This window comes from Chinchilla lanigera, unplaced genomic scaffold, assembly GCF_000276665.1.
Source record: "Chinchilla lanigera isolate Chin_1 unplaced genomic scaffold, ChiLan1.0 scaffold00085, whole genome shotgun sequence".
Lineage (NCBI taxonomy): Eukaryota > Metazoa > Chordata > Mammalia > Rodentia > Chinchillidae > Chinchilla > Chinchilla lanigera.
In genome coordinates, this window is record NW_004955486.1 from 3,474,755 (window position 1) to 3,493,813 (window position 19,059).

A 19,059-nucleotide genomic window follows, 5' to 3' on the forward strand; every position below is an offset into this window, starting at 1 on the left:
ACCCAAATCTTGTCTGCTTTCAAGGTTGCTCTTCTGAGTCCTCCATAAATCTGAACAGGAGCTGCAGCATGTAAGACCTGGATATGTATTTCCCTAGGTTCAAAGGGAAGACAAACCCTTGTTCATCCTCTCCATATGACATGCACACCTTCTTCCCTTTCTTCCTCATACTGCCGGCCACATTCATTATCTCAGGAAAGAGAGAAAAAAGCCCTTGCTGTAAAGGATGAGCTGAAGAAATTTATCCACAATAAACATAAACAATGATCATGCAGAGTACAATGGCACACACCTATAATCCCAGCTATTCAGGAGGCTAAGGCAGGAAGACTGCAAGTTTGAGGCCAGCCTGGGCAACTCAGCAAGACCTTGTCTTCAAACAAAAATTTAAAAAGGGCTATGGACATAAGTGATCTCTCCCTGTCAATTCCAGTACTGCATCCAAAAAACCAAAGCAAGGAATCACAAAATGTTTCAAAAGTCTTAACTTACTGGATGACCATGTCCTCTTTCATGGAGTCACTTGAAGTCAAATTCATTCTTACAAAATCTGTTAAACCCTTTAATGAAACTGAAAGCAAAGGAGAACTCAGAAAGTCATTCCTGGAAGCTAGTATCATGCTAATTCCAAAACCAGAAAAGGATCCAGCCAAAGAGAAGTACAGGCCAACCTCTTTAATGAACATAGATGCAAAAATCCTCAACAAATCTGGCAGAGAATGCAACAAATTATCAAAAAGATCATACATCATGGCCAAACACGCTTCATTCCAGGGATGCAATGATGACTCAACATATGCAAATCTACAAATGTAATACATCGCATAAATAGAAGAACAAAAATCACATTATCATTCCAACAGACAGAAAAAGGCCTGGCCTTTGACAAAATCCAACATTCATTGATGATAAAAAAAAAAAAAAACCTGAAGAAAATAGATACAGAAGGATCTCATCTCAATCTGATAAAAGTCATTTTTTTTTTTTTTTTTTTGGTTTTTTCTCCGGTACCGGGAACCGAACTCACGACCTTGCGCTTGCCAGGCAGGCGCTTTTGCCGCTGAGCTAAATCCCCAGCCCCAAAAGTCATTTATTGACATGATACTAAATGGAGAAAAACTGAAAGCATTCCCTCCAAAATCAGAAACAAGACAAAGAAGCCGGGCGTGGTGGTGCACGCCTGTAATCCCAGCACTCGGGAGGCTGAGGCAGGAGGATCCTTGCAAGTTTGAGGCCAGCCTGGCTACAAAGTGAGCTCAAGGCCAGCCTGAACTGCATATCAAGCCTGCCTCAAAAAAACAAACAAACAAAAAGAAATAAGACAAAGGATACTCACTATCATCATTCCCGTTCAACGTAGGCCTTGAAACATTAGCCAGAGCAATAAAGCAAGAGAAAGAAATAAAATAAAAAGAATAGCCAGAAAAGAAAGAAATAAAAGGGATAGGCATAGAAAAGGAAGAAGTAAAATTATTATCTGTAGATGATCCTCTACATTGGGTTCAACAGAGGACCCAAAAAATTCCACCAAAGACTCCTACAATTAATAACCAAGTTCAAGCAATGTAGCAGGATACAAAATCAACACATAAAATTCAATACCATTCCTGTACGCTAATAACAAACTTATTGAAAAAAATTAGAAAAAAATACCATTGAGAATAGCACCAAGAAAGATTAAATACTTAGGAATTAACCTAACCAAGGAAGTGAAAAGACCTCTATACAACTATACTACCCTGAAAAAGGAAATCAAAGAGGACATCAGAAAATGGAAAGATATCCCATTCTAATACAGTCAAATTGGCCATACTTCCAAAACGGATATACAGATTTAACACAATCCCAATCAAAACACCAATAGCACTGCTTAAGGAACTAGAGGAACAACCCTAAAATTCATATGGTATCAGAAGACACCAGGAATAACAAAAGCTATTCTGTCTGGGTAACAAGAGCAAAGGAGGAAGCATCATAATCCCAGGTTTGAAGTTATATTACAAAATTACAGTGATAAAAACAGCATGGTACAGCACGGCATAAAAACAGATAGGCAGATCAATGCAACAGAAGAGAGGATGCAGAAACAACCCCAGGTACATTTAGCTATTTGATCTTTTTGTTCATTTGCTTGTTTTCTGTTTTTAAGACGGGTATCATTAGTCCACTAAAGAAATCCTATAGAAGTAGGTATCCGTGCAGGCAGTACCTGAAAGCCCAGATCATAATACCCTTGGGAATGACTGGTCTTGAACTCATTCTGCAGCCCAGGCTGGCCTTAAAACTCACTGTGATCTTCCTGCCTCAGCCACCAGAGTACTAGGATTACAGGTGTGCATCACTATGCCCAGATCAGCTATTTGATCTTTAACAAGGGGGCCAAAAATATACTTACAGGAAATAATAAATGATGCTGGATAAACGCACTATCCATGTGGCAATTAGAGTTAGACCCTTATATCTCACCATGTTCTACATTAAAATAAAAATGGATCAAAGATCTAAATGTTAAAACAGAAACAGTCTGCTGGAAGATGAAGTAGATAAAACTTTTGAAGACACAGGCAAGACATGGACTTTCTGAACAGAACCCTAATGGCACAAGAAACAGTATAAAGAATCAACAAATGGGATCATGCTCAGCAAACAGCCACCAAAGTGAAGAAACAACCTATACAATGGGAAAAACATTTGCTAGCTATTCCTCAGAAGACTACTATCTAGAATATATTAATAATCCAAAAAGATTAAACCCAAAAAATAAAAAATAGCCAACTAAAAAATAGGCAAGAGAAATAAAAACTTCTCAGAAGCAGCACTAATGGCCAATAAATACATAAAAAAAGTTCAACACTGCCATTAGAGAAATATGAATAAAAGCAACTCTTGAGATTCCATCTTACTCCAGAAATAATAGCCACCAACAAGAAATCAAATGATTTCTTGAATCAAGAATCAAGCTGGTGAGGCTGGGGGGATACGGTTGGGGGTACTCTGCTGCATTGTTGGTGGGAATGTAAACTAGTACAAATTACTGTAGGAGTCAGTAGAGGAAGTCTTCAAAAAAAATAAAACTAGAATTTCCATCTGACCCAACTATTTCTCTTCTTAGTATCTTCCCAAAAGAATTAAAGACACCATCTTAAGTGATCCATACATATCCACATTTACAGCAGCACAATTCTCAATAGCTAAACCTTGGAAGCAGCCTGTGTACCCACCAACAGATGAATATGTACAGAAAATGTGGCATTTATACACAATGGAGTATTTACTCTGCCTTAAAGAAGGATAAACTTGAGTCATTTGTAGGAAAATGGATGTATGTTGAGACCACAATGATAAGTGAAATAAATCAGACACACAAGCTTAAATATCACACGGTTTCTCTTATAGGAGAAACCCCAAATATAAAGAGCAAAATAAAAGATAGGATCCTTTTCCTGTAGGGAGGGGGGTCAAACAATGGAGGAGAAGAGTGGGAGGGGAGGAAAAGGGGATGAAAAAGAATTGAGATGTGTTGCACACATGTACCAACTCCACACAAGAAACGTCATGGTGGTGTAATGCAAACATGTGCTAATTAAAAAAACCACAAAAAACCCTCCCGCTTTTGCCTTCTTTCCAACTTCGTTACCTAAGCAAAGAAATGCAGAAATGTTTTCACTACTGAACCCCTAAAAAGAAGGCAGTCAAAACAAGATTTGTACTTAAAAGCCTTTTTACTCTCTGGAATAAATTTGTTTATCTAATATCTCAAAGCCTCTAATGTAATAATTACACTGTTGTTGGGAAAACTACTAAGACTGTGCTGCATCTATAATTAAGACATCAGTGTGGGGATGCTGTGCCTTTATATTAACTTCTCTTCCACAGCGTGTCTGGGCTCATTAAAAACCCCAGTGACATCCTCAGTACCATCTTCCTCTTCTAAAAGCCTTCTATACCAAAAACTAAGCAAAATGGCACATCATAAAAAATGTCATGTGCCCTATTTGTATGTTAAAATCCATGGACAGGCCCCTCTCCCCCTCACAGTGATATATTTCTGGAAATATAATAAAATGGTATAAATCACATCACCATAAAGTGGATCTGAGCAAAAGACCTGCAATCATAAAGCTTCTTAATCCTATAAAACACCAAACTGAGACCCCTCATCTTATGAAATGGACATACATGCACTATGTGTTCACCGTATACCCAACCCCAGAGAATGAAAAAACATACACCAGGAAAAAACAACTCTTCAGTGTCACAGTGTGATCACTCTGATATAAAATATGTAGCTGCGATACTTTTAAAATCACAATTAACAACAACAAACAATTCTGTCCTCCCTAAGCAAATTCTGGATCATTTTTATTAAAGAGAAATGATTTGGAAGTCCTAGATCTCATTTAATCTATGTGGCCCAAAGGACTCTAAATTAATTGATCATAATCCCCCACCCCCATTTTTCATGATTTCTCTCTATCAAGAGACACTGAGATAAACTCTAACAGGACAGTGAAATCCCTACTAGACACAAGACATTCAGCACTGCCGCACTGAACAGTAGAAGAGGAACCACGGCGAGCGGCGACAGGCGGCGAGCAGGAGACGTGTTCAAGAGTCAGCGCTCCAGGGCCACACTCGTGAGCTCGCTGCTAGCACTCCCAATTTTCAAATGTGAGAGCCCAGGCGAGTAGGCCAGTATCTCTTTGACGATGTCTTCTCCCAGAAATGAGGTAAATTAGAGGCCCTTTATTGTAAGAAATGAAAAATTTTAAATTCGTAAGTGCCTAAAAGTGCGCTTGGCACAGCTTAACTGGCTGTTGATTATTAATCATGGAATTTTTCCCCAATAAAAGGCAATTTAAAAGTAAAGGTCTCTGGGTTTCTCTCTACCCATGAAAGGAACTCTCTGGTGTGAGAGCAGAACAATGTCTGGGGAAACAATAAGTGTAGTTAAATCATTTCCTCATTGTGTGGCTTCTGCTAATTCTGGCCCTTCACTTCTCTGTTCTGCCCAAACAAAGAGCTTCTCAGACACTGTCCACCTCTCCCCGCTTGCCCCCGCAGTGCTTTCCAACGGTCATCACGCTGCTCCTATGGTTTAAGCACATTCAAGCCAACACTAAGACCTCTCTGAAAGCATGGTGCCTTGCAGCGTATGCGTGCTGCATACAAAAGCCTGATTTCCTACATATACTGGAAAACCTAATCTCACGTTTCTTGTTCCTACCACTTGTATGCACAGTCTTCGCCCCTCGACAGTACAACTAAGAACAGCTCCTAGCCTACTGTCAACGCACATCCCTTGACAGACCAAGGCTTCAACCTATGAATGCCAGCTCTGTGTGACACAGGGCTGAAGCAGCAGTCCCTTCTCAGTAACCCCTCTGCAGACTTCGTTAGCTCCCACTACAGCACTTTACACTCCACTGGGCCACTGCCAAAAGCAGGAAGGGGGAGAGGGAAAGGAAGGAAGAGAAAAGAAAAAAAAATAAGAAAAGTAGGAAAAATGAAAACAAAGCTGGTGTAAGTAAGGAGGGGAAGAAGGGTTGAAGGGAGGGAATGGGGAATAAAAGAATCAAGGTATATCATGTACAGGTACAAATTCCCTATGATGAATGTGATCATTATGTGTCCCTAAAATGTACCAATAAACTTAATTAATTTTTTTTAAAAAGGCTTGAGGCCCAGGGTTCAAGCCTCAAGGACCAAAAAAAGGGAAAAAATATAGACATTTTGATCAAGTAACCTCTATTCTACAGATTTTTGCTAAAGAAATGTACAAAAACATTCTTCTTCAAAGAACATTTACTGGGCTAAGCATGACAGACACCTGTGGTCGCAGCTACTTGGGAGGCTAAGGTAAGAGATCACAAGTTTAAGGCAAGCCAGGCAACTTGGTAAAACCCTGTCTCAAAATAAACAAAAAAAAAACCTCAGGATATAGCACAGTACTCCCTGGCTGCAATGCCTGGTTTTAAAAAGTTATCAGAGTATTACATGAAATAGGAGAAAAAAAAATCCAACAAAACAAGAATTATGACATTCACATTACAAAGTTTTACATAATGGCTAAGTCATGTAGAAAAATAATTAGATTAAAAATACTAGATTAGAAGATGAAAAAACTAAGCTAAAAACAGGGAATACATTGTAACCCAAATACAATCAAAATGTTAATTACATGTCGCAGGGCATGGAAAAGAACAGAGTACACATCAAGATATCGCAGTCTCTCTGAGTGGAAGGTTAGAAATGATTTTCCTCTGTGCTTTCTGCGTTTTCCAAATGCTGTCTCTTCTGTGATTTTCAATTGCTTCTGCTTTCAGAACAAAAGGCATTCCAGGTTATCTTAAAATTGAGAACTCACTGATGTATCTCATTTACAACAGTGTTCTGAAGAAGATAGAGAGCAAGACTAGGGAGAGCCTGTGCTGGGAGCGCTGAGGAACCACTTTCCTTCTGTGTCTTGAATGAGTCTGAAACCATGACAGTCGGGCAGTAAAGCTGCTACGGGTGGACTCCAGAGGCGAACTGCCCTGCACCAGCCAGAGGAGCTGACCGCATTGAGAAGGCAAGTGACAAGCTATTACTTGCGACCAAATACCAAGTCTTGGCTTCCTGAGACTGCAAGCCTCGTTCTGATCTATTTCTTTTTTTGCGGGGGTGGGGCGCCTTTTTTGCCTTTTTGAGACAGGGTCTTGCTATGCAGTTCAGGCTGGCCTTGAGTTCACTTTGTAGCCCAGGCTGGTCTCGAACTTACAACGATCCTCCAGCCTCAGCCTCCCGAGCGCTGGGATTATAGGCATGCGCCACCACGCCCGGCTTCATTCTGATCTATTTCAAAGGCTCTGAAACAGATTATTGTGCTGGAGATAGTAGAAAGAAGCTGCTACTGACTATGAAAATTTTTAACAGCAACGACAAAAAGAGTAAAGTAAATTCAATTTATTGAGCAGCAACTTACAAAGGCACAAGGAATATGAAACAATCTCAGAACTACTCTTTTCTCTGCCAAGTAGCTGTCTTCCTCATGCGGTTGTCTTGCACAGGAAAAACTGCTGACCAGCACCTGGCCCAACAGGCCGGGAGACCCTCACAGGCAGACAGAAGTGCATTAGAGAAGAAAGACACGAGCCATTCTCCTCCTGCTTTGCTGAGAAATGGATCACACCCAAGATAATTACAGAATCTTTCTTAATATAAATCAAACAATGACAAGACAGAAAACAACAACTGCTACAAAATGACAGTTAAGTCAAAAGAATCCTCTTGCTAATCAAAGTAACCAAAAGATGTGTCATCCTCAGCTGCTCTCAATGCAGTGCTACAAGTACAAGCTCCATAGCAGGAACCCGTGGAAAACCACAGGGCATGTCAAAAGCAAAACAACTGTTTCAGCACCAACACACCATTAAGGTTTGTTCCAATCACCAAGTAACCCTTTATTACTTATTTGTTCGCTCTTTAAGACAGGATCTCACTATGTAGTTCAGGCTGGCCTTGAATTCACTGTGATCTTCCTGCCTCAGTTTCCCGAGTGCTGAGGTTATGGTGTGTACCACCATGCCCAGCTCAACCCTTTATTGACAAATGCCATTTCTGAAATCAAGTAGATCAGCAAAAGCTGAAACACACATACAAAAATGTCTGGATATGTTACGCCCACATAATCAAATGCAACAAAAGGTCTTAAATGAGAGAGGGAGAGAGAGAGAGGGAAAGAGTCAGAAAGAGAGGGAAAGAGAGAAAAAGAGAGAGAGAGAGAGAGAGAGAGAGAGAGAGAAAAAAAAGAAGTCTGCTATCACGTCTACAACAGGATACAATCTGATGCCCTTAACAATATACAGTAGAGAGACACATTCCAGAACATTAGTAAGCTGCTATAAGAGAAGTCATGAAATACTAAATAAAACTGTGTAATATGTAGAAAAAAGAAAAGTAGGTTTTGAGCATGAGGTAAAATAAGGCAAATGCTGTTTTTAAAATATGGGAGCCAGCTATGGTGGCACATGCCTGAAATCCCAGCACTCGGGAGGCTGAGGCAGGACTGCCGTTAGTTTGAAGCCAGCTTGGGCTATAATGAATTCAAGGCCAGCCTGAATTACAGAGTGAGACCTTGCTGCAAAAAAAAAAAAAAAAAACAACGAATGGGAGCCAGGCACAGCAGCATACACCTGTAATTCCCAGCACATCTTTGGAGGCTGAGACAGGAGCATCAGGCCCAGCTTGGGCAACTTAGCTACCTAGAAAGACTGTCTCAAAATTGAAAAAAGCTGGGAATATAGCTCAGTGCAAAGGGTCTGAGTTCAAGCCCCAGTACTGGGGAAAAAACTACAAACACATGAATGGGTAAGAGTCACAAAGGTCCACAGCAAAACCAGTGGCCAGGAGACAGCCTGCACCACAGAAGGGTGGCTGCGCCCGATGCTGCTGAGGAACTGTGCTCTCACTTACAGCCAAGGCCCCCGAGGGCAGCGAAGGCCACTAACAGCACAGGACCAGGACCAGCACCTTCACTGGGGACCTGCTGAGAACGGGTTTTAATCAGCGCCGGGTGAGTAAGCGTAGCCTCATTTCAGAGGCCTCTTCATTCACACACCCTGGCTGCTCTCGCTCCAAGTCCTCACCCAGGGAAAGTATTGCATTTCCAAATGTAAAAGACAGTTCACTGACACTGGAACCCAACCAGATTTCAACTGTACACTGAACTCTTCTTCCTACTCTACATTAACTTCTTTCTCTTCTGGTCGCCTTGCTACTACAGCCCAGTCAATGGAAGTCATTTAGCCCAGGTGGGCATGTGAGAGTGAAAGGAGAGAGTCCTCTCTTCAGAAAGGAACGACTGAAGACATGGCTAGGAAGTTTCAGAATGAGCAGGCTGCAGGCAAGGCGTGTGCTCTGAATACAATATTCCTTCTCCAATATGGACACGCATGGGTAAACCACATCTCTACCTTCAAGATCAACCAGGACTAATTCATGCTAGAAAAACATACAACCTTACACACATTCTCTTCGGAATGCTTCCTTCTCAAATCTCCTTTTTGTCCCTGCTCTTCTCCCCCCAGATTTTCAGCAGTGGACAAAGAATCATTCTCCGAGCCAGTTGCGCTGCAGAGCATTTGTTTTAGAAATGTGCATGTGCGGATGAGAAAGCCTTAAAAACATACAGCGTAAGCAATGAACAGAAAAAAATCAAGGCCACTTCTGTCCCACTGGGACTGGACAATGAAAACAAACAGAAGACCCTGGCAGAGGAAGACTGTGAGTGAGGGGGACTTACCAAAGCCGAGAAATAGAACCCTATGACTAAAGACAAAGCAGTATACCGGAGTCAATCACCCAAGAAGTACCTTTTCCAGCATATGGGAAAACCGGCTTTGTCCGCCTCCTGTTTCTCTTGGAAATTGATGTAGGTTCATTGTCTCCAGATTTACACATATAAACTAACCAGAAGTGTGCACAGCTTTTTAAAAACAAAATAATTAGACAATAAAAAATGCTTCCAAAGTGGGAGAAGCTTGGAATATAATGAGGTATTATCAAACAAAGCCATTTGTATGTGCTTGGGACTCCAAAATGTCACAGCAGTAACATTTATCTGTGCGTGTAAAATCTCTCCTCCGGGACCAGAAAGTGCTCAAATAAAAGGGCTACTACTCAGCTCTCAGACTTCGCACACTCCCTCAAGGGCTCTTCTCTCCTCCTTCGTAAAGAGACCTTGCGGCAGGAGCATTCCATCGCTTTCCATCTGCAGTCAGCTGGAACCCCTGTGAGTGGCAGTCAGACCAGCCTGCTAGCACAGCAGTCTTTTAAAAGAGCTCACATGTGCGGTTATGGCACACTTAGTTCGTTTTCTGCAACAATGGTACAGTATTTTCAAAATGTAGGCGGATGCCCATGGCACACGCCTGTAATTCTAGCAGTTGGAAGGCTGAGGCAGGAGGATCACTGTGAGTTCAAGACCAGCCCCTGGCTATATAGTGAGTTCAAGGTCAGCTTGGACTACACAGTAAAGACACAGTCTCAAAAAAACAAAACAAGACAAAAATCTAGAATAAAAATTTTTATATAAGATACAAGTTCCCCCATCATGAGCTGTTTTCCAATAACAAACACCCTTCCCCCCAAAAAATCAGAATGACCCCAAACTCTCTGAACCATGATAGAATATTTACCTTACATACTTTCATTTTTCCAAGCCTGATCTAATAAGTGGTTTTTTTCTAGCAGACTAACATTAATTTAAAAGTCACAAATTTCTCCTGCTGAAATTCTACATTCAAAGACGCAATGTGTTACAGCTGTTCTGAAGTACCATTAGCTAGTCCTAATATTACCATTAACAAGCTACAATTCTGAACTGTCCCCAAGTATACTGGATATTTTGTTAATACCCTACTCTTCAACGTCCAGCTTAAACACCATTTCATCAGTAAATCCTTACATATGTTCTTTGTCAACTCACATGTGCACTTTTAAAAACCCCTTTTATGGTAATTAGGACTTTGATCACTTTTATTCTGTATTAAGCTTATTTTAATTTGTCATTAATCCTATCACAAACTAAGCACTCCGTACAGAACAGGCTCCCCCAGTGTGGTGACCTCTGTGACCCCCCCCCCAGAACTCATGCTGGAGCAGATAGATGCTCAAGTGGGCGGGAGGGAGAGAGGGAAGGAGGGCAGAGCACACCCTTCAGCCGTGCTCTAAGAAGGTCTGGATAAAATATGGGGGAAATCATCAGGAGCGCCGCACTGTGCTTAAGGTCCTCCACAGGTACCCCTTCATGTCCTAGTACAAACCTGCTCTAATCAAACTGTTACTACTTTTAATAAACACCAGACATTTTGCCTTTAATATTTCATCAAAAGACACATCAATATTTCTACTAATTATAGAGATTTTTATGGGAAATAAGCAAAAATGAATGATTAAAATTTATATTGCAGTCAACTCTAAAATTTATGGCTCTATTTTCAGAAATGTTCAACTAGGAATCTTCTTTCCCTATTCAAGTTTCCTTTCTTTCTTTTCTTTTCTTTCTCTTTTTTTTTTTTTTTAGACAAGGTCTCACCATGTAGTTTAGGCTGGCCTCAAACTCACTATGTATCCCAGGCTGGCCTCAAACTTGTGGCAATCCTCCTGCTTAAGCCTCCCAAGTGCTGGGATTACACATATGTGCCACCACTCCTGGCTCTTCAGTTTTCTTTCTACCACAAGTGTAAACATCTAAAATCCCCATCCAGACTGAATTATCATACTTAGCTGATTTTACTTTTTCCTTTAAACTGACTTCATTTTGTATACAATCAAAGCAAAAAGATCAAATAGCATTTGATCTATCTTAGATAACAAGGAGACCTAACATTTTCTTCCTTAGGCATCAATAATCTTAGTTTTAATCCAGATGCTCAAAACACAGCAATGTCAGAAATCAAGCAGACTCAGATCTATTACTCAGAACTACAGAAAAAACGCTGTAGTTTGAGGGTGGTCTGTCTTCAACAAACTCAAGCCGAGGCAGGGGTCCCAGGTATTACAGAGTTGAGAGGTGATGGGACCTCTAACAGGTTAATTCTATTACGGAGCACCACGCTCGTGCAGAGTGGCTTAGTTACCACCAAGTGTGTGGGTACAGGCAAGCCTGCTGTCTTCCACTTCTCCACCATCTGAAGTAGCCTGAGGCCCCAGCAGAAGCCAAGCCAACACCCATACCATGCTCCTGAACTTTGAGAACTGAAGCCAAAAGAAATCTCTTCCAAGATATATTACCCAGCTTCAGGTATTCTGTGACAGCAGCAGAAAATAGACTAAGACATTGAAATAATTTTACTACACACACTGATAGTTTTGTTCTTCCAGACAATCGATGGATGACTTTTGGATACTTTATATATGTAGTATTTAGCATACCATAGACATATAGTAGATAACTACTAATACATAATAAACCCACTAATTTACATGGATATTGCCGCATACAAAAATCTCGAGGGAAACAACTACAATTTTACAAATTATAAACATGAACTGTACTATTAAAGTATTTAAGGCATACAGTGTAGTAAAGACTGAAAAATAAATTGCTAACATCTTATCACTAAAAGGAGAAAAACAATCTTAGAAAAAGATGCTGCTAGGCCAGTCATGGTAGAACATGCCTATAATCCAAGGGAGGGTGAGGCAGGAGGACTGTTGCAAGTTCAAGATCAGCATGGGATATAAAGTGAGCTCAAGGCCAGCCTGAACTGCACAGCGAGACCCTGTCTCAAAAAGACCAAAAAAAAAAAAAAAAGGAAAAAGATGCTGCTGTTTGAATTATCTACAAAAGGAAACTTGAACAATCGCCATAAGGAAATCTAACACACGCTGCTTCTGGGGAGAGGAACTGGTTGATCACATGGTAAGATAAGTCTCTGTATTGCACATTCTTGGTACTATTTGAGTTTTTTTATTATGAGAAAATGTTTTACTCCTTCACAAAAATAAGTCAAAACTGCAGGGAAAATAAGAAATGCTATCTCACTTTGACAATGAATATAAATAAACCACCTGAAGGCAATGTGGATATCTTGCCTTGACATGGTGGTGCACACCTGTAATCCCAGCACTTGGGAGGCTGAGGCAGGAGGACTGCCGTGAGTTTGAGGCAAGCTTGGGCTACATAGTGAGTACAAGGCCAGCGTGAACTACATAGTGAGATCCTGTCTCAAAAACAAACAAAAAAAAAAAACCAGACATCTTGAAATTATTTATCTTCAAGATAAAGAACAGCGTCAGGGCCAGGGATATAGCTCAGTGGCACAGCACCTGCCTGGCAAGCACAAGGTCCTGAGTTCGACTCCCAGTCCAAAAAAAAAAAAAACCAGTGTCACACACAAATAGAAATGGTTCATTTACTTTTATTCCCTTTTGACATTTTGATTTCTTGAATATGGCCTTCAAATACCCATTTTCTACTTAAAAGTTTTTAGTACAATTTCTAATCCTATATGGAAACAGTAATATATATCCCTAGTATTAATGAAAACAGATCCTTACAATATGGCGATTTCTCCTAGATAAGCAAGAGGCACTGAGGATACCAAAACAGATTACAGAGAAAGTCAATTCCTGCCCTAGACCCAGGATTTCTTAAAATCCACCTTTTAAAAGAACTTAATACAACATATACAGCACTTTTAGAGCTAATACCAACAGCCAAAACTGCCTCCAAACTAGTTGAAATTAATGTATTTTTCAAAGAGAAAAATGACAGTTTCGATAATCAGGAACCTATAAATTTTATATAAAATTTAATTATATAGAATGAAGCACAAAGAAACTGCAGCAAACAGCTGAGACCAGGAAACATTCAGTGAGTCCTTCAGAACGACAAAGCTCAGAGCCTTAATACACAACGCTCACTTCTGATCACAGCGAGAAGTGCGTGGAGAAGGGAGAGAAACCAACATGTACTCACTGGTCGAGTTGCCCTGCATCTGAATGATGCACTTGGACTCCTTGCTGGTCTCCCGAGAATTGAAGGGCCGCACTCGGACAGCCACCTTCACTGAGGCTCCCGACATCCTGCTGGCCTTGTGATGCACGCAATCCAGAAATGAGGAATCAAATCTTCGTCTGAAGTTATATCAAGTTTCCTTTGAAAAGAAGAGTTCCATACAAGGCAGTCAGAATTAAAGGAAACAGGCCAATGAAAGCAGAAGAGGTCGCTCCCTTACATTCTATTTGTTTCCATTTCTAAAGTCCTCATCTTCTTCCCCGCCCCCCGCAAACCTTGTATTCCCAGCAGTAAATCATCAAATATTAAAGACTGAAATTTGTTTTCCTATTTCATTAGCACCTTCTCATTCCTACAGAAGTTCCTAAACTTACTGTAATTTTTAGTACTTCAGAATAGGCATTTATCTTGTTTTCTGTGTTTCTAGGTCACTTTTCAGTATTGTATAAAAATGTAAAATTTTTTTGTTGCAGAAGTTTCTCTTTTTGAGACAGGGTCTTGTTCTGTAGTGCAGCCTTACTATGTAGTCCAGGCTGGCCTTGAACTTGCAGCGATCACCGCACCTCTGTCTCCCACATGCTGGAATTAGAGGTGTACAACACCCTGTCCAGCTTTTGTTGAAGTTTCTTAAGCAGCTTTCCATCTGTAAACTACTTACTACCTTTCTTTAAAGAAATCCATTGAACTTCCTATGCTTTAATTACAGTTTGAAACATTTGGTTACATGATGTATAGTTAAACAGCAGGACAGAGGAGCTCTATCCAGCTTCCTTAACTACTCAGGATTTCCATGAGCTTTGAAGATACCTCGTATATTGCACCTCCCTGCAAAATGAGCCTAAAAGTTGCCCAGAGACTCAGCTGCTAGCTTCAGATTTGCCGGTGACTCATACTAGAATCAAATTATACATAAAAGAAGCCACAAGAAAAATGCTAATATTTTTAGAACAGTATCCCTCCCAAAAGAATAAAACCTATACTATTCTGTGAAAAAAAATCCACAAGGAACAACTGATCTCTCTAGTCAGGAGGAAATCTACATAAACATTTTCTAGAAGAACCAAACAAAAAAAACCTTAAAAAATAAAAATATGAGTCCAATTATCAGGGAAGCCAGCAGAATGTAAATCTGACCAAAATTTTTCACATAATTAAGCAGAGATTAAAAATGCAAACCTCCAGCAGTTCAATACTACCAATGCTTTCCCCATAGAAAAGGCAAAAAAGAAAAAAAGCAAAATAAAGCCCTGAAGTCCCTTTTTACCTCCGTGCCCTGTCAAATACCCTTTTTCCTCCTCCCAGTACAGGGGCTATCTGCAGAGCTACATCTTCCCCTCCTTTTGAGACAGGGTCTCACTAAACTGCCCAGCAGGAACTGAACTTGGCTTCCCAAGCGCTGGGATGACAGGCATGTGCCACCACAGCCAGCTCCCAATCTTAACAGCATCAGCAGTATTTGAAATTCCTGCGTTCTTGGGTATCTTTACTGTCCATCTCTTATAGCATACCAGACTGCTCAGTGACCACCTGTCTTGTGTGCTAGCACTAGGAAGAGTACTTGACATATCTGGTAAAGGAATGAATTGTACTGTCCAGCTGCAAGAATTATCTATTTATTTCCTGGGTTTTTTTTTTTTTTGAGACACGGTCTCAGAATGTTGTTCAGACCAGCTCTGAACTCACTACGTAGCCTAAGCTGGCCTCAGACTCACAGTGATCCTCCTGCCTCAGTCTCCTGGGTGCTGGGATTACAGGTCTGCACCACCACACCCAGCAAGAATTATCTATTTAAATCCTTTGCTTAGGGGCTGGGGATTTAGCTCAGCGGCAAAAGCGCCTGCCTGGCAAGCGCAAGGTTGTGAGTTCGGTTCCCGGTACCGGAGGAAAACCAAAATAAATAAATAAATAAATAAATCCTTTGCTTAAACTACTGATTTTTTTTTGTTTCAAATGGTTACAGTTTTTATATTAATCTTTTTTGTTGTTGTTGTTGTTTTTTCCGGTACCAGGAATCAAACTCACAACCTTGCACTTGCCGGGCAGGCGCTGTGCCAATGAGCTAAATCCCCAGCCCTTTATATTAATCTTTATACAAATGCACCAATGCTTTTCTAGCCTGTTCCCCACTTTACATTTGGTAGTTCTTTATTTAATATGCCACATATTTTATGATCACATTTATTAAATAAAACAAGAGTTATCAAGCATCCCAGTTAATGTAGCATATCTCATATTCACTAGTTGACTACTACACACACACACACACACACACACAAAGAATTCATGAAGCACTTTTTCTGAATTCAGAAAAAGAATAAAACACATTTCAACTCCCTCTAGTTCTCTCTGATAAATAATCATTCTCTTGGCTTTCAGTATGTCCAAAAATACATTATCTTCTCCCCCAAACTAGCAATCTGTCAAGCTTCCCACTTCGGTCATATCATTCTCCCAGGCTCCCACACAGGGATCAACTTAGTTTCCTCTTCTTTGAATCCTTGTATTAGTGTTAACATAATTCATGAAAAATAGAAATGTTACAGACATAAATTTGCACTGTTGTATCCCATTCTCACTGCCACTACCCCAACCCATGTCCCTATACCATGTGCCTAGAATATTTAAAACCAGCGAGCTCTTTGAGCTTTTAGTCTCTGCCTCAATCGCCCTTTAACAAGGTTACCCAAAACAGAATCACAGGGGGTCTTTTGTAAAGCAGATGAGCCTAGACTCCCCCTGTCCAGTACTCTACAGGTTTAAGATAGACCCTGGTATTAGTCTGGCACTTTTTAATTTTTCAGAGATGTGGCTACAAATCCTAGCAAAGAAACCACACCTTTAGGCCACTGCTTCGCCTGCTTCAAGACCAACGCTGCTACAGCACGGCCTCCCTCGGCTCTCGGCAAAGGAGCTTCTCTCTTCCCACAGTGGTGTGCTGAGTCTGGCCTGGCTCCTTCACTACCCTGCCCGTCCTTTCGCACCCCTCGCTGTTTCTCCTCTGCCACGGGCACACGGCTGTCTGTTTCCTCCCCATGTGGCCGCCAAGCCCGTCTCCCCTCTTCCCAAAGGTTTTCCCAACCATTCCAGGAATCAGCGGCATTTTCTGCAGCACTTACAGATGCCTTGCTGCACAGTATGGCTATCCTTTACACAGCTGCATTCTGTCTTGCCCTGCTTTTTTTTTTTTGGTACCAGGAATCAAACTCAGGACCTTGTGCTTGCCAGGCAGGCTCTTGTGCTGCAGAACTATATCCCCGACCCTTGCCCTGCTCTTTAACAGCTTTCCAAAGTAAAATTCCATTCCTTCAAAAGTCGTCTTGAACTTATGCTCCTCGAAACAATGGCAAAATTCAAGTATGGGCAAAGAAATTTTAAGATGACCCTAGGGTACTTTGGTGTGCCAAAAGCAAAACGATGCCAAGAAAGAATGAGATCGTGTCAAAAAAACACAGATGCAGCTTAAAGGAGCTCCTACTGGCCAAAATAATTAAGAGGATTAAAAAAAAAAACTACAAATGGATTGAAAAAACACCAAATATATAAAGTCATGAGTTCATAAAGATACCATAGAAAATCTCAGGATTCTGGGCTAGGGTGTAGCTCAGTGGCACACACCACTTGCCTAGCACACACGAGGCCTTGGGTCCCAGCACACAAAAGAACATCAATATTCTGAAAACTAGCAAATAAAACAAAAGAACTGAACACACATCCAGTTTGCACAGCTTCCATAAAATATTCCAGGATAACCAGTCAGTGAGAGTAAGTTCTTTAGAGTAAAAATTCTTGCTAATAAATACAGAAGCAATGCATCTGAATGTCCTTTTTTTTCAGGCTTACTGATAGGAAGGCTTTCTGCAAAATCATCACTGGCTACTAAAATGGACCTCACGAAAGGTTGGTTGATGGGGAATATTATAAAGCCGAGAACACCTGAACCAAATGATCAGCCTTGTGTCTCCTCATGTGCTACATAGGAAATACACCACCTAGGAAATATTCTTGCCCCTCTCCTGAAAGAAAAAGAAAAGAAGAAAGGAAGTGAGGGAGGGAGAAAGAGCCCAGTGTGGTGATGCACGCTTGTAATTCGAGCGCTTGGGAGGCTGAGGTAGAAGGATAGCTGCAAGTTCGAGACCATCCTGGGCTACAAAGTGAGCTCAAGGCCAGACAGAGACAGAGACAGAGACAGAGACAGAGAGGAGGGAGGGAGGAAGAAAAGAAGGAAGGGAGCCTTAGATCCAGCTACCAGTGTATAAGACATGGAGAGAGCAAGAAGACAGTGCAGATGACACATCAAAGTTGAAATTAGCCAAATCCAGACTGCAGAAAAAGCTACAGAACAAGTCACCCAGTTTCTTTAAATAAATAGTGTAAGTAAAGAGAAGGCAGTTATAAAAGAGATGTTATTTATCAACAAAATGCAATGATTTTTCAAATCAAGAAAATGTATAAAAATGCATATTTTAGAAAATCAGGTATAGAAGAAACAAGATTTCTGAACTATTGATAGTAACTGAATATTGCACTTAACTTTTTACAAAAAATGTCTTTTTGTGTTCTGTCCAGGGCCTACAAAAATGTCGAATACTTCTGACTTGCAAACAAGACAACAAAAGCTGTAGCCATGAACCAAGGCACCAGTATCTCCAATACCTGACGTCCTGTACATTCACTTTTCAATAGTCAGCTTGGGTCCTCTACCTAGCTTTCCTGCCAGCGTTTCACTCAGCCTCACACACCACAGCCAAAACAGCTCTCCCTCCAACAATGCAGGCTCTTTCGCCTCTTTTCTGTTTAACATTCCCACCATTCTGTTCCCACAGACTGAAAAGCTTGCTTCCTCTATCCATCTAATTAGTTTCCAAATTGCATGGCTTCCATCTATAAAATCTCTTTCCACTTCTACCACGCCCCCATCAAGCCATCCACACTTCTCAGCCATGGCCTTCGCAGCCAACAGGACTTGCTTCTTCCTACCCCGTTCTCGCTACACAATGTTCCCATTTTCATCTGCTCCATCTGTGTACTACATGACACTGCCACGCTCATCTTCCCGAAGTGCAGTTCTGTTCCGTGTAGTGTCCACTTACACGTCCTCGGTGTGTCTGGGCACAGTGGCACACGCTAGGAAGCCTAGCTACCTGGGAGGCTGAGGCAGGATTCCAAGTTCTCTTTTCCCCAGTGCTGATTAGATCAAAACCAAAGTCAAGGCCCCCGTGTTTAGCCAGGCTCGTGCATTATCCCATGCCCATGTTCCAAGTTCCAAGTTCCAAGACAGCCTGGGTAACTTAGTGAGAATGTCTGCAAAGTGTGGGTAAGACAGGCAGTGTAGCTCAGCAGAACACTCGCCTAGCACATGTGAGGACCTGGGTCCATCTCCAGTACCAAGGAAAAATATGTAAAATGCCTCAGCATTTCCCTGCTCTGTCTACCAAGTAATGTCTGTTCCACAACATAAACTACCTACTTTAACAAGTTCACAAGACACTGCTCTGCACCCACATTCCCTAGCCACTACCCATCCACCAGAGGGCTTCCAGAACCACGGCACGCTT

General features: G+C 41.2%; 1 protein-coding gene across 1 annotated transcript in view; it reads right to left on the bottom strand.

The window, feature by feature from the left end:
* The window catches only part of Kif1b (kinesin family member 1B), a gene marked incomplete in the record, with an annotated part of 137,055 nt that overhangs the window by 107,964 nt on the left and 10,032 nt on the right, over nucleotides 1–19,059 (bottom strand). The window contains 1 exon segment of the mRNA XM_013504249.1: nucleotides 13,466–13,643. Coding sequence (XP_013359703.1) covers nucleotides 13,466–13,571 — 106 coding nt within the window.